The 16,853-nt window shown below is 33.7% G+C and overlaps 1 protein-coding gene across 1 annotated transcript in view; it reads left to right on the forward strand.

Moving 5' to 3' along the window:
• LOC136851747 (hemicentin-2-like) overlaps nucleotides 1-16,853 on the forward strand; it is a 51,123-nt gene that overhangs the window by 32,818 nt on the left and 1,452 nt on the right. The window contains exons 2-7 of the mRNA XM_067126072.1: nucleotides 3,866-3,990; nucleotides 7,840-7,997; nucleotides 9,698-9,768; nucleotides 11,467-11,606; nucleotides 12,963-13,087; nucleotides 13,725-14,091. Of these exons, the coding sequence (XP_066982173.1) occupies nucleotides 3,930-3,990; nucleotides 7,840-7,997; nucleotides 9,698-9,768; nucleotides 11,467-11,606; nucleotides 12,963-13,087; nucleotides 13,725-14,091 (922 nt within the window). The 5' untranslated portion in view covers nucleotides 3,866-3,929. The remainder of the gene's footprint in view (nucleotides 1-3,865; nucleotides 3,991-7,839; nucleotides 7,998-9,697; nucleotides 9,769-11,466; nucleotides 11,607-12,962; nucleotides 13,088-13,724; nucleotides 14,092-16,853) is intronic.

A 16,853-nucleotide genomic window follows, 5' to 3' on the forward strand; every position in this document is an offset into this window, starting at 1 on the left:
ACCAGTTGTAACTCATGTTTCAATCCTTCAGTATTTTTTCGGTTACTTTAAAATCCACATTTAACTTTGATATAGGCCTTCAACTGGTAATATATGTTCGAAATCTCCCTTAGTCAGTATGAGAATATTTACCCATTAATTCCTTTTTAAAAAATCGTATTTTCAAATAAAATTTTACTACGATTACAAAATCCTGTTTGATATCGTTCCAAAAGGTTTTATAGAATTCTACGGGGACCGAGAGACCATCTTATTTTTACCTTCCACGCGGGGCTATCTGCACTCTGATCTCCTGCGCTTCTGCTGTTAATATATCATTTTCTTCCGTCCATAAAATTGTTGGTTAGTTTGATAAACATTCCTTGGGCAGGTTTACTGCAATTTCCTTTTTTGAAATATGAGATTACTCTCTTTAACTTTCACTAAAAAGTTTCACAGTCTTTTCTCCAGCAAATATGCAAACGCTTGTTCCTCTTTAATTTATCGTCAACATTTGCTCGTATTTTCGTTCCTTCACTAATATCATCTTGAATTCTAAGAATTTTCGGTTTCAATCAATTTTTTCAGGCTTTTGTCTGCATTCAACTCGATTTTCCCATTTCCTCTTTTAACTCATAGCTCGAAAAATTCAGGAACTCACCTTTTTCGTGATTAATTTTGCTTTGAAAACCTCATGAAAAACAAATTTAAACTGTATTTTAGCATATTATCTCCAGTATTCAATATTGCCACATTCACCTTTCTTTTTCGAATATCGCTTCATGTCATTAGGAAATTCTCTTCCACAACATCAGTATCTAAAATATAACCGATTTTCCAAATGCCTTTACCTAATGAGACGACATTTTTCCGTTTTAATGGTAGCTTGACTGGACAGGATCAGGCCAATTCACAACGAGCGTTCCGAATATCAGTTACATGATTTTGCAGATCTTTCAAATCACACCTATGTAACCTTGATCCATAGTTTTCTTTGGTATATGGTTACTCCACATGGTGGTTTAGGACAAACCAAGAGAATTTCAATTTGAAATTACTTTTCAGGCATGAAACAGATTGACATAGAACAGCGTTATCTGAATTTAAGGACTGAATATAGAATTTAAGCCAGAGGCCAAGCACTGAGACCTATGAGGTCAATCAGCGCTGAAATGGAAACTGACAGTAAAAACCTCGCAGTTGCACTATGAATCAACTGTTAGGAGAGGATGGGGACTAGATGGAAGAAAGAGAATATAAAAGGAGGTACAGTAAAAGGAACGAAAGGGTTTCTTGTTAGGGGCCGAAGGCATGCTGCAAACAACCTTAAGTAATGCCTACAGTGCACCACATGAGGCGCACCGAAGGCACTGCGGTGTTATCTGAATTTAAGGTTCCAGTTTCCCCATTCCAAAACGATTTACGTTTCTTCTCAGGAAATGTATATTATCTTCATTACAGAGTTTTTATCTTCTCTCCTTTTGCTACTTCCCGCAGGGGATTAATCATTAATTAGCTGAATTTCAGCTCTCGAAATAATATATTGAACGCTCATAGTACGAATCCTTCAAATCATTTTCTGCATTCGAAATATGCGCATTAGACGCTTTACTTATGATGATAGCAATTCCCCTTTAGGATAATGCGAATGATAACGAGAAGTCTACAATTTCTGTAGACTCTAGTTTCCCCTCTCCTTGTCATTTTGCGTTCTTTAATAGATAAAATATCAAGTTTATACAGAAATATGAGGTTGGTTCATTTTATTTGCGTGTTTCCATTAACTGTAGCTGTTAACTGTAATTTGACCATTCTCCTTTAACAACTTTTTGTTGTTGGAGTATCTCTCCTCTATTTAAAGGTCACGTCAGGGAGGTCACCTTTATTAAAAGTACATCTCACACTTTTATTTTTACTTATGTCCAACTCAACAACACCTAAAACGTACACGTTGTTGTCCTTGATACGGAATAGTTAATGCATATCCTAAGACGGCCATAGAAACATTTTTTTCACTCTTAATTAACTGTGGATACTTTTGTTAAGAATTCTTTGAGTTGGCCATGGACCTATTTATTACGCATGATTCCTCTGTTTTCAAATACCAAAGAAGAGCTGAATTCTGTATTTCACCTCATGCTTCAAAAGGAGCTTTTTCAGGGAGACGTGTAATTGTAGAATTTGATTTAACAATTTTAACCTGTTCACATTTCTCTGGACAAATTCCATGTTCTCAGTCCTACATAAATTCAGTAAAAATACAAATGGCGCTTTTATTGAACTGTAACCTGAAGGGGTTCTTTCTCATAACTGATGTTGAGAAATGCTGTATTTTTTGTAACATGTTAAAGTCTGTCAATAGATGGCAGCGTCATCGCTGAAGAACACAGATGGTTTCCAATAAACAAGGCTAAGGGTTTACCTACACCACCCAAAACAATACCGTTGGTGAACGCTTATTTTATGCAATATTGTGTAAACCACAAAATTCTGTCGCTCTTTTTTATATCGCATTGTTGTCACCGCATGTTCACAGACCTCTTCCCTCATTTGTTTTACAGCAATGTTTCTGGATCCAACGAAATTAGCTTATTTTTAGGACCACACGAACACTAGCAATTGTTTACCAAAACTTCAGCAGAACTGCCATTCAGTTCTTCTGCTCGAGTGGACGTTGGTGGCAAGGGAAAAAGTTGCCACCGTATTTCCATTTTCCTTGTAGATTCTATATCGTGATGCTTACAGTTTGATCAATCTATTAATTAATAATAATAATAATAATAATAATAATAATAATAATAATAATAATAATAATAATAATCAAAATGACTGGTAGTTCAAAATGAAAAATTAAGTGTCATCAACATTTCTTGTGTACAATTAGGTTTATTGCCACTGGGACATTCACAAAGACAACTGGTTTCAAAATGAACACTGCATGAACTGCTGTTTTGTTTTCCCTGGAGCCATCTCTGATAAACGGAGATGACCAATGTGAATTAGGTACTTTACAGTTAGCCGAAAATGTGCTTAAAAACTCATCTCAAAATATGGGGAAACTGAAATGGCACATCAAAAAAAGGGCAAAGTTAATTTGAGAGCTCGGCACGTCGTTGGGAGTAGCTTTAATGTATTTTATTATTTTTTTTTATCAATCTACTGTTTTCCATTGTGTCTCAGTTCACTAGTCTTAAAGGTATCTTGGTATCTTAATTGTAGAACGTGATTATTGTAATAAATGTACTTAAACCTGTTAATAAAAACACTAAAATACTGCATGTGTCAAACTTTATCAGGTTCATTTGTGAGTATGGAAGATATAAACATTACAAACGAAACCACATACACATATGGTAATCTTTAAAAATAACTTATCCATTTAGCATTAACATAAAGCAACAACCCATCTTAATATCTTAATATAAAAACAAGTAAAATAAGCCCCGAAGAAACTTCGGCGCAATCGAGTTTTCTGTACAGCTTATAATCAAGGCCACCGAAAATAAATCTATCTTATGGTGGTCTTGGTATAATGCTGTATGAGCCGCGTCCCATGAAACTTTAACCACGGGCCGGTGGTGGCCTGTCCTATATAGTTGCCAGACGCACAATTATGGCTAACTTTAACCTTAAATAAAATAAAAACTACTGAGGATAGAGGGGTGCAATTTGGTATGTTTGATGATTGGAGGGTAGATGACAAACATACTAATTTGCAGCCCTCTAGCCTCAGTAATTTTTAAGATGAGTGCGGACAGAAAAAGTGCGGACGGACAGACAAAGCCGGCACAATAGTTTTCATTTACAGAAAACTAATAACATTTAACGAGAGGAACAAAGTAAGGCAGGGCCAAATTAACGTCTCATTCTTAAATTCTTCCAACAGGGGCTGTGGTCGATTCTTCAAGCTCCGAACTCTGGAAGGATAAGATAAGAGGACGTGAAGAGAAATGTTGGGGTGGAGGATGTTGGTGCTTATTCTGGCCCATGCTTGGGCGGTCGAAGAGTCAGGTTAGTAGAAAAAAATATTAATTTTGACATGTTTTATGTCCTTGAAGAACGATAGAGAGTAAGGAGTAAGTATGGATATCCTTTTAGATTTTTAAATTTAATTTTTCAATCAAAAGGGGCTCGTATATTGTTCCTGGGCTTTTCATACATTATCTGTGACAAGTATATGTATATATATATATATATATATATATATATATGTGTGTGTGTGTGTATATGTATGTTATGTGCATGTATATATGTGTGTATGTATGTATCCGTTCTTTGGGACTCAGTGAATCTTTGGGTGCGCTTGCCAGCTAAACATATATATATATATATATATATATACATATATATATATATATATATATATATATATATATATATATATATATATATATGTATATGTATGCATGGATGTATGTATGTATAACCGAATCAAGAAAATATGGAACGTGACGAATATATATAAAAAAGACAAAATCCACGAAGGAAGCTAAGTAAAGGACGATAAGTCGAAAGGCCTTGTTTCTCTTTCCTTCGTGGATTTTGTCTTTTATATATATATATATATATATATATATATATATATATATATATATATATATATATATATATATATATATATATATATATATAAAAGAATGATTGTATACGAAAGACAATGTTAAATCTACACGAAGGTCAATATATTAACCCTATCACAATGAATAACTTTAATTTCTAATACTTTAATTTCCTAGTTGCGAGATCGTGTATTTAATACAGAACCCAATTAAATGCAGGAGACCACTTATTAATGTTGGATAAATCACAACCCCTCTTTCCTTTCAGAAAGTAATTAACTGGCCATGATTAGTATGTTGGTAACTGAGTAATGGAGATGGGGCAGAAATAAGTAGCTTTTTTTCAAAACCCCAAAAGCGTCATAATGACTTTTGCCTTGCAAAATCATTAAAATATATATTCATGTAAACATGTAAAACTGTAAACTGATCACCCTCTGTTGATGGGAATTTTGCAGCGAAAAACTCTTGTTTGAAATCATCACTTTTCTCTTATTTCGTTTTATTTTCTTATGGTCAATAGCTCTTCTACTAACGTTAATTCGCTTACGTGCTGTCACATTGAAAAATATGAATCTCTCTATTTACCTCATCAAACATCTCTTCATTTAATTAAAAAAACGTATTTTCAACACTGTATAAAGAAGAATCTAATCTGGGCATGACAAATGGGATAATTGAATGAGTATCTGTTTTGAAATTTATCAAACGTGTCACGCGTAAAATGCCACTTAATTGTCCCTTGTTAAAATAATGGAATGAGTATCGGGAAAAAACACTTATTAGTTCCCTTTATTTAGGAGAAAAAGTGGTTTATTGTCGTCTAGATCTATCCGAAAAAATGAGCTGCAGAAATTGTCAGATTCTGCGGATAAAAAAAAAGGGGTTTCAAAACTGGATATAGAAAATGCTCAAAGGTTTATAAGTAGCAACTTTGTGCTTTGAGCTCTTAAGAATTTAGTTTTAACTAATCATTACGATGCCACAATAAAAAAAGGAATTTAATATCTGAAATCATATTATTTTAAGTATTTTCACAGGAATAATATACATCGCAGTAGTAGGACTGGTGTCCAACGAAGCTCAACCATTTTTATCTTGTGTATGCAAAAATAATAGTTTTGGGGAAGCATTTTCTCTGGATTTATTCGTTTTCCTAATTTCTACATAACATTAATTAAGGCTGGAGTAAGTTAATGTAATCCAGCTAGAAACTGTTTAGATATCCATGATTTTGAAGGTACCAGTTTATTTTATTTTATTTTTCTTTTTGAAAGAGATTTCATAGGCTAAACTTTCTACCATATCGTCTTTGCATCTAAACACTTTTCACTCTTTCAACTCTTTTGACTCTACTAATATTAAATATACAATAACTTCCCTTTATGGCAACAGATTACCAACAACTGAAATGAGTGAATAATTCTCTGTTCACGTAGGCAGACTCAACCAGAATTTGACATAATCTTACGTGTTCATTTGGGAGTGACAAAATGCTTAAACCAGTCTCAACAAATCACTTGACAACTCTTCAAATACTATGTAATCAGCAGCACAAAAAACGACGGTACTACATATAAGTTTTTACAAATAAAAAAAAAACTGAAGACTAAAAACAGACCAGCTGAAAAAGTCAGCACTTAACCAACAATGGATCGTCTTGTAACAGTGGAGAGAGCATCACCTTCTCGTAAAAACCAATGTGTTATTTCCATTTCTACATATTTCCATTTCTCCATACATCTCGCAGGTGCCTGTAAAGTTATAACAGCAGCCTATAAGTCAAAAAACACCTGAGGAAACAACTGACATGTGATACTAAGAACAAAGTTAGCGATTATAAAGGATGGCTGAACAAAAATGGACAAACCCCACCCAAAACAAAAAAATTCTAATTATCCACTCTCTTGGACCCTTGGCAGAAAAGATGGACTCAGGAGAACTATTAGAGCTTTCTGATTACTTTCTGCCTCGTTACGGTTATATTTTGAGATATTTGTTCTGATTTTAGAAGTATGTGAAGGGAAGACTTGAAGGTGGTAAAAAGCCTGACGTGTGCTGATTATTGATTTCACCTGGCAAAACGAGGTCAAGAGGCGAGAAAACAAAATGAATGTCGAGCAAGTGCAAAAGATTAATGGTGAGTTTGTAACTAATTTTAGCACAAAAGGGAAAGAGATTGACTCTCAAAGGTATATGCAGTAAATAGTGGAAATTGTGGAAGAAATAATAAAACAGTGCGTTTCTGGAGAACGGAGAGAGAAACGACATACAAGCTCTGTTTAATTTACAATTGTCTTAGAAAGGGTAAATATAAAAGGTCCAATGTGAAAGGTTTCTTTATGTACAGTTTCTCTTATAATGTCGATTCCACGTGCACAAAGCACAAGAATAAAAAAATTGCAATTCTGAAAAATAAATTATACCTCAGACCTGAGAAACGTTGAGATTAAAGATAGAAAGATAAATGATGAGAGGAACAATCTGACAAACAAGTTTCTGCTTCACTCGCGTAAATGTACTTAGAAAAATAACAAAAGGACGTACAGCCAATAAACATCTCAGAATTGTTTGGAAGGTGATATTAAAGACGTACAAACATTAGGATTAAAAGATCGACAACCTCGCTTGAAAAGAAAACGAGGATTCAAATTGTTTTCTAATACGAGAACCGCAGTGAAGCTTGCAAATGGTCCGACAAATCTCTTAGGTTGTTCGTTTTTGACACACCAAGTTAGGGAAGAAAATTAAGTTTTTATGAACAGAAACCAATTTCCCACGGCTGTAATGAAAAATTTTCTATACAACAGCAGTACAGAAAAATATTCTTTGTACATTATTTCAGTATACTCATGAAATATTCTTAGATCGATGACATCTCAAATGATATTTTTTTTCCTATACCGAGCACAATGGAAAAACTACATACAAGCGATCTAAGGCAGATCTAAAACTCTGTAATGTACAACTTGAAGCTCTTCAGCGAATTATGTCAGTAATAAAAACTTGTATCAAATTCACATTTCAACTATGGTAAGAACGGTGAATACAATAACATATGCTTTAATTCCCTTTGTCCCACATCAGTCAGTTAGTCCGTCAAAACCCTCAGAAACATCGAATCAGACATCGGGGGATTATTCAATCCGGGCGATCCATCCCCGTGGCTTCGAGGTATCTGGAACTAATATCCCAGTGTTCATATTTTCAATGCGTCCGTCTGAGCGCCTTTCAAACTGGCCCCGTGTCGCTTTAATGCAATCACTTTCCCTGGCCTTCATTCATTTGCTCTTTTCAACAGGAAGCGAGGATTTGCCAGCACACAAGAGGCAGTCTGTTCAATACTCGACGTTGGTGGGACCATCCTTTGTCAACAGCTCGATTCACTCTCACGCGCATGCGCTCATTGGCCAGACGGCTTATCTCACGTGCATCGTCAAGAACCTTCATAATTATACGGTAAGGAGTGGATTAATGGTTGTTTGTATATGTATATATATATTATATATATATATATATATATATATATATATATATATCTATATCTATATCTATATCTATATATATATATATATATATATATATATATATATATATATATATATATATATATATATATATATATATATGTAACCAACTGATGTGTCTTGAAAACCCTCTTATCAATGCATAATAATCTGTTGCAACCTGCAACGTCTTTTGGAGTGGTAGTGGGTTAACTAAGCATTTCCAACAGAAATGAACATCATCTTCGTTAGAATGACATCAAATGCTATAAGGAGAACCGTTTCATCAATTGCAGTTCCATTCCGTTAACTTTTAATACGACAACAAACTCGTCCTTAATAAAATATGTGAGAAAGTAAATTAAAATTTTCCCCATTAGTATTTTCCATAAACAATATACAATACTGTGTCGTTATTGTTAGTGTCTTTCTATTCGTCTGTTCCTCTGGCATTAACTAAAGGTCAGCGGTAATCCTTTCGCTTAGAGTTTCCATTTAAACATTCCTTATCATGTATCTATAATATACATTTTACACGCACGCGCTTAATTCCTTTTCTGTACACCGTTCCTATGCCTAAAGCTATCCCTTGCAAGTTTTTGGTCTTGTTAAATATATTACGCTTTAGACTCTTTAGATATATTACGCTCTTTCCTAACTACAAGTCTGCTTCCCGGAAGTAATTATATCTACGCCCACCTTCACGGTAAACACGACCTAGGCTTGTTCAAACAGAATAACAGTGCTCCCGTCATCTAGTTAAAACGTTTGGGTACCACACGTACATACACTAATATATATACAGTATATATATATGCATATATATATATATATATATATATATATATATATATATATATATATAGATAGATAGATAGATAGATAGATAGATAGATAGACAGATAGATAGATAGATAGTTATAAAGAGAGAGAGAGAGAGAGAGAGAGAGAGAGAGAGAGAGAGAGAGAGAGAGAGAGAGAGAGAGCTATGTAAATTTTTTTTTTTAAAGAGCAGCATCTCGGTATAGGCTTTACCATTCATAACGGATTTATCTTTTTATTCTTTATCAAGGGCATGTTAGTTTTCCAAGGAAAGAAGAGACTCTTGGAATATAGCTAATTTTGCAGTCATCAAAATTTCCATAACGCGGTTGATTGCAGTGTGAAGATTTAGAACGAAACAGGTTCGAAGGCAAACAGTGCGAATGAAACGAGTCTATTCTTCCTAGGTGGGTTTCGAATCCCGCCTGAAACCGAGAATTTACTTTCTTTCAGTGCTCTATGAAAAACAGTTTCCAGAAACATTAGGAAATGGTGAAGGTAAGAGAGGTATATATATATATATATATATATATATATATATATATATATATATATATATATATATAATATATATATATATATATATATATATATATATATATATATATATATATATACATACACACACATGTGTATATAGATATATGTATAATATATACTGTATATATATATATATATATATATATATATATATATATATATATATATATATATATATATATATATATATATATGTGTGTGTGTGTACAGCCTTAACAGAGCTAGCAAACGTGAACAGTATGCTAGTGCCTTAGACATTCAAGTGATTCTGTGATGTCTTTTCTGTTACAGATTTCCTGGGTCAGAGCGAGAGACATACATTTACTGACAGCGGGAGAGACAACGTATACCTCCGACAACAGGTAAGTTAAAAAAATTTAATCTTTTATTAAGTGCTTTTTCGTCTAGACGGCGCCAAGGGTCTGAAGCCGGGAAGAAATACAATAATTCTCTCTTTCCCTCATTGTGTAAATAGCTTACTTTGTCTCCAGCGTGTGCGTCTAGTTTCATCATTCTTGTTGTATACCTTATTGATTCTTTCATTTCGAAAGGGACCGTAGCTTTACAAAGACAAAATGAACGTATGAAAAAAGAAACCACTCGTATGTGAAACAATATTCTGAGATTATTCTGGCTCGTGAAAAGTTCACATCTTTCAACGAAAATTGGTTACGATAAAACATCAAATACAGTTCCTTGTTTTTGAAAAATAATTGGAGGATGTTTATTAGGACGAGTTTCCGGGAGAAACGTCGCAGACCAACATACGTCTCTGATACACTAATGATATATTTTGAAGTCTTTGAGATAATTAGAATCGCTCTGTATTCAATATTTTTAATAACATAACTACAAGTCGTTGGTTTTACTCCTTTACTCAGAAGTGGCGACCGAGTAACCGTTTTCTTTGAATTCTTGCTGAGGAGTGACTGTGCTAAGGCTATCATTAAGACCGTGTTTAAGTTTCCTAGTATATTTGTATCTATATTTCTGCTTTGTTTCTATTTATCGTTATACTAAATTTGTGTCCTTATTCTTCGCGTTGAATGTTGTCAGTGAATAATAATAATAATAATAATAATAATAATAATAATAATAATAATAATAATAATAATAATAATAATAATAATAATAATAATAATCTATAGAAATAACTATTCTGGTTTGAATGATCTATGCCACTGAATTGCCTTGAAAATCTTCTTAAAGCGATGACTTAATATTACATTAAGTAACAGCACATTTATGAAAGATTTAGCTGAAATAACAATAACCGTATAACGATACACTCACCTTTTCTTCTCTTGTACCATTTTAACCATGAAACTTCAGCGCGATGATTTATATTATTTCAATGACACTGTAAAAAAAAAAAAAACGGATAGTAAAGGATCCATTGTTTTCCTGTATTGCCGTTGTTTTGAAATTATCAAAATGCTCATCCGTCTGACATCCAATTTAAACACATAATTCTGACTCAATTAGTGAAGTCATGCATCATTTTTAATCTAAACTCTTGCGACGAGAGGCTGTGCCAAAATAATGTTTTATTTTGTTAAATTTGTCTCGCCTGCCGTGAGAATATTTTCTAGGAAGTGTATCGCATAAGAAAATATTGTAACCTTGTGGTGAGTTCTTCAGATATAGACCTATCAGATTATTCAGTCACCTGGAGTGTTTTCATGTCTGTTTGATAAGTAGAGTCTATATTCTATTATTATTATTATTATTATTATTATTATTATTATTATTATTATTATTATTATTATTATTATTATTATTATAAATAGCGCAGGATACATTCATAGCATTTATGAAACACCTAGAATACCACATAAAAATAATCAGCTTGATGAAAGTACTTTAACACCTCGAAATAAGTTCGTCGATTACACTCATTAAAAACAGTAAATCGAAAGCCATCCATATATACATTTCATCCTTTACATCATGCAAAGCAAAGTTATCTCTTGCTACCGATATTGAATAACAAAAGGGGAGTTTTATCCCGTCTAATTAGATATTTCCCTCATATCATGCGAAAACGCTTAATCTTCCAGATTCGTGGCTGTCAACCCGGGGGGAGGAGATCAGTGGATGTTACGAATACATCACGCTCAGCCGTCGGATGCTGGTACATACCTGTGCCAGGTGTCTGTCAGCCCCCCTGTCTCCACGTCCATCACTCTCCTCGTAACAGGTTCGTAAACGAGTCTTTCCCGTTCGGACGATTGGTAGTGTCAGTTTCATTCACAAATGCATGCGCTGTGGATAGGTGCCAAATTTGACCATTATTTTTCATGTTTCAGTTTTATTTTGCAAAAATATGAAAGCCAAGGGTAATATGTGTTTGCATATTTGGTGAAGCAATCGACCGCAGCATCTTCATTGTAAATAAGGCAGAGAAAATGTTAAAGATTAGATGCTATGCTTGTAATATTCGTTAATACTCAAGGCATAATTCACTGCTGTGTTGGTCATACGCTAATCTGAAGATGGATGACAGAGTTGCAGGACAATTTTTTTACTTGACTATCGCATCACAAAAAAGTATTAAGCAACATCGAAAGTAAAGAGCAGTATTGTTATTGACACTAATTAAATTTTGGTTTTATTTCCGCGATCACGCGAAAATAAATCAAATTGCAGTCACCGAAATCCTCTGCGCACAGTAAAAGGAACAAGCTGCCAAAATATCGATTATTACTTAGAATTATTTTATATCGTTTAATGGGTTACGTGGATGTGAACTTTTGTTTTCACGTTGGAAGATAAATTACAATTTTGGAGACTTATCTTACAAAGACTCTCAATCCATGAGGACAGTTTTGAAATAGAAAAGCGTAATTTCTATGAAAAATAGATTTCCTTTTTATAATTGATTTATTTCCTTACTTGTGTCTGCCTGTTCTTTCAAAATGACCATATTGTATAAAATGGAAGTGAGAATAAATGAGATAATTTTTGTGGCAAAATTTCATTTATTTTACCATGATTAACAAATGCAATTAAAATGTAGCAAGGACTTGGTAATAAGGAATCAGTTTTGAATATACGTAACTAACGTCCAGTCCGTGAAGAGGAATCAAAATTCCTTTTATGGTAATCAAGCATGAAAATGAAAAATTTCATATCAAATTTTTAAAATTAATATTAGTGATACTTATGAAATGTTGATGAAGTACAGAGGGAATTAGCTAAAAATTGCTACACTAGTGAAAATATTTCATATCATGATAAAAATCACGAAAATAATAGATGGAATCTTGCCAAATAAAAACATTTTCAGTGACTGAAGATTTAGAGTACTTTAAAACATGAATGCAATCACACACACACACACATATTTACATATGCATATATATACATACACACACATATATATACATATATATATACATATATATATGCATATTCATATATAGTTACGTATGCAGTACATTTTACACTTCACGCACACAAGGAAAAATCGTTGAACTCACAACACAAAAGAAAAATAATTAACAAATAAATCAGTGCTAAGTTTGTCCCAATATTTTGGTATTGTTTCAAACAGAGGCAGTGGCCACAGTTCGTCCAGGAACCGACGTGTATTTAAAAGCTGGAAGCAGAGTGGTCCTCGTCTGTGAAGTTCTAGGATGCCCGTACCCTGCTCTGCCCTCCTGGTATAAAGGATTTCAGGTGAGTTTAATCTCCCTTTATCAAAAGGATTTATTGGTTGCGAAACAGCACTTGCTGTGAGTCTTGTACTCTGCGACATTTAAAACAGAAGAAATCTATAATGATTAGGTTCATTAAATGAATTTTTGCCCTTTTTTTAAACATACGACCATCATTGCACACAATTAAATATGAAACGAGAGAAAATGAAAATGTTTATCTAAAGGCGTGGCTATCGTAATTGTATTTCATGTTGCGCAACTTACTTGCACTTTTATTGTATGTAATGGACAAAAATAAATAAATAAATTGATTAATAAATAAATGAATAAACGCAGAAAAACAAAGGGTCGCACTATTGAAGACAAAACGGTAAAATGGATATTCTACGATTAATTATATATTTGGTATAAATATCACGAATTTTGTTTTTGCTATGTAAAAATGAATTAGTCTATACATGTTCGAAAAATATATGCTTAAATATATACAGTATATTTATATATGTATATATATATATATATATATATATATATATATATATATATATATATATATACATATACATATACATATACATACATATCCATGTGTATGGGTGTCTACAAGTCAGTTGTTAACTTCAGGAGATATTAATGACTCCATTGATACATTTCAGCTCCAAGAGGGCATTGAAACAGAAGAAGGCCGCATTGAGACGACATCGGAGAACCCTACCGTGACCTCCACAGTGGCCTTACCACCCCCTACCTCCCGGAGCCCATACGACGGCCTACCTCCCTATGGCGCCGAGAAATCCAATTACTTCAATAATCACTTTATCTCGCTCCTTCAAGAGACCTCGACGTCGCCGCCTCCACTGCCGACGACAATGGTCTCTCAACCCCTGTCCCCGACGCCTGTGGGGCTTCCTGTAGCGACGGCCACCTTTATACGCGAAAGGGCAGCGTCCTCCCATTCAGGGGTTTACACCTGCACCAACACCTGCACTCACCCCATCAATTTGACTCTGCACGTCATCACAGGTAAGGGGCAGCGGCCGGGGTCGGGTGGGGGGAATAATATTTCAGTCCGGGATAAGTGTAATCTAATATCAGTGCAAGAAAGTCGTTGGTTTTACCAGAGGGACGAGGAAGCGAACTAATAAAAACATCTGAGGAAATACGAAGGTTCGTTTACCAGCAATATCAGTTACGGTAAGTCAGTAAGACAATATTGTCATTGCCTGCAATGCCTTGCAACACAGAGGGTCTCTGTGGCATTGCGCCACTCAAGTCTTTCCTGTATGTTATTCTCCAAAAATAATGTCTCCAGCTTCCCGACTCGCGTCTCGCGCATTATTCTCCCGAGGGTGATCCAAAGGACTTGTCCTACCCATCTCCAGCGTTCCTCCATCATTATCTCATTTACATATGGAACTCTGTAGTAATTTCCCACAAGGTTCCATTTCTCACTATTCTGCGATACGATGAAGATGATGAATTAAGCTAATGTCACCTCTGACATATCAATAATATCTCTACATATATGCATATAAATTCATATATTCATATATATATATATATATATATATATATAATATATATACACATATATTCATATATATATGTATATATATACACACATGTGTGTGCGTGTTCTGGAGAAGATCAACACCTGCCGGAGGTTTGAAAATTTTTAATAGTTTCTCAGTAACTTAGAAATCCTTGGAAATGAAGACCCGAAGAGTTAACATGGAGCAAAATGCATTTGAAGTGAACCATGTTCATTGACACATCTTTCGTATGTGATAAAATATATTCAACTGGAGTTTTAATACGTTATGTTAATTCCCAGATTTTTAGTATTTTTGTATTTTGAATAATAGCTCGTAAGGAATATTACGGTTGACTCCAGACTCTCGTTATTGACTGGCTTATAAATTACCATAAATAAATAATTGGACCGGCTTTATTGGAAGATGAAACCATTTTTTTTTATTTATCTTTGAACATTTGATTATTTTCTTCTGACTTCCAGAAACCATTTATTGTAGTTAGTTGCTCTCATACTAATTTAACAATAATCCATATGGCTCTGTGCTACCTGTAGTTTCTGATCATTGGGCTTCACTTTTTCCAGTACACTGAACTCTCTGACCTTCTAAAGTTACATATCAAAGAATTGATTTTCGGTTTTTACTTCATTCAACTTCCCTTTTCATAACAAATTTCAAGGAATTTTGTTTTCCTTGGATCTGGCTTGGCGTGAGGTTGATTTCTACTGGAGTTTGCTTTCTTGATTTAATTTTCGAGTTTTTAAATATTATATTTGTGCTCCTCGGTACATATGAACTTGAATTCCCTCCGAAGATCATTGCGACCAGTCTTTTTAAACATCGTGTTGGTGTTTGTAACAGGCTGCTTGCTTATATGTTTTACCGGCTGCAATTGCTTTTTCATGAAAGCATAAAGGGATTACAAAGTCTTTCTTTTTCATTATATATATAGATAAATATATATATATATATATATATATATATATATATATATATATATATATATATATATATATATATATATATATATAAATGCAACTGTAGTATGTACAATTCCTCTTTTCTCGAATTCTTCGCACTTTTGGATAAGTTTGTCACTAAATGCAAAAAGCAATTCCTTTTCTTCCAAGATCCATATGCAAGACATATGAAGCAACTATGACGGTTGGTAGCGGGAATCGAACCCACGTCCTGAGAAATCACAATGAGGTCACATTCTTTACCTGACCACAAGAAGGATAAAAGTCTACTGCCGCTCATACATACCTGTCGAATTCAGATATATTTATTAGAGCTGGAATAGACCCATTTTCACCATAGTAGCCAAATGGGCAATCGTTTTTATGTATGAGCGGCAATAGACTTTTATCCTTCTCGTGGTCAGGTCGGCAACATAACCTCATTGTGATTTCTTGGGATGTGGGTTCGATTCCCGTTACCGGACATCATAATTGCTTCACATTTCTTGCATGTGGATCTAAGGCTTTGTAGTGACAAGTTTATCTAAAACGCGCGAAGAATTCGAGAAGTTAAGAGGGCATTGTGGCTATTACAGTCACATTTATATATATGCGTATATATTTATACATATATATATATATATATATATATATATATATATATATATATATATATATATATATATATATATATATATATATATATATATGCTTAAAAATCAGAGTAGATGCACATGACTTCAGTATAGAAGCGAATATCACAGGAAAATAACAAACAGAAGTTCAGTACCACGTGCTTTCACTTGTTTATTCACGCATCTTCAGGGCGCAAAAAAATGTTATAACACACACATATACGCACACACACACACACATATATATATATATATTTATGTATATATATATATATATATATATATATATATATATATATATATATATATATATATATATATATATATATATATATATATATATATATATATTTTTTTTTTTTTCATTTGTTAAAATTCTTTCAAAGCATTTAAGGAAAAAACCCAAAAATTTCGGAATGAAAGGAATTTTATTCTTCAGTGTAGTTCCGCACGAACATTTCTTCCTTCCTCGGCCAAGCTTATTTTCATTTCAAATGAGTAGTCCGGCGGGGGCCTAGTCGTACAAATTGTAGCATTCGTCGAAGGAGACGTGGCCGGAATTGTGAAGTCGTTTCATTGTCCACTTAATGAGAACTAATGTAAGTTCCGTCTCATCAGAGACGAGGAATTGTCAAAACGCTTCACACTTAAAACTT

The sequence above is a fragment of the Macrobrachium rosenbergii genome, chromosome 24 (genome assembly GCF_040412425.1).
Source record: "Macrobrachium rosenbergii isolate ZJJX-2024 chromosome 24, ASM4041242v1, whole genome shotgun sequence".
Classification (NCBI taxonomy): Eukaryota; Metazoa; Arthropoda; class Malacostraca; order Decapoda; family Palaemonidae; genus Macrobrachium; species Macrobrachium rosenbergii.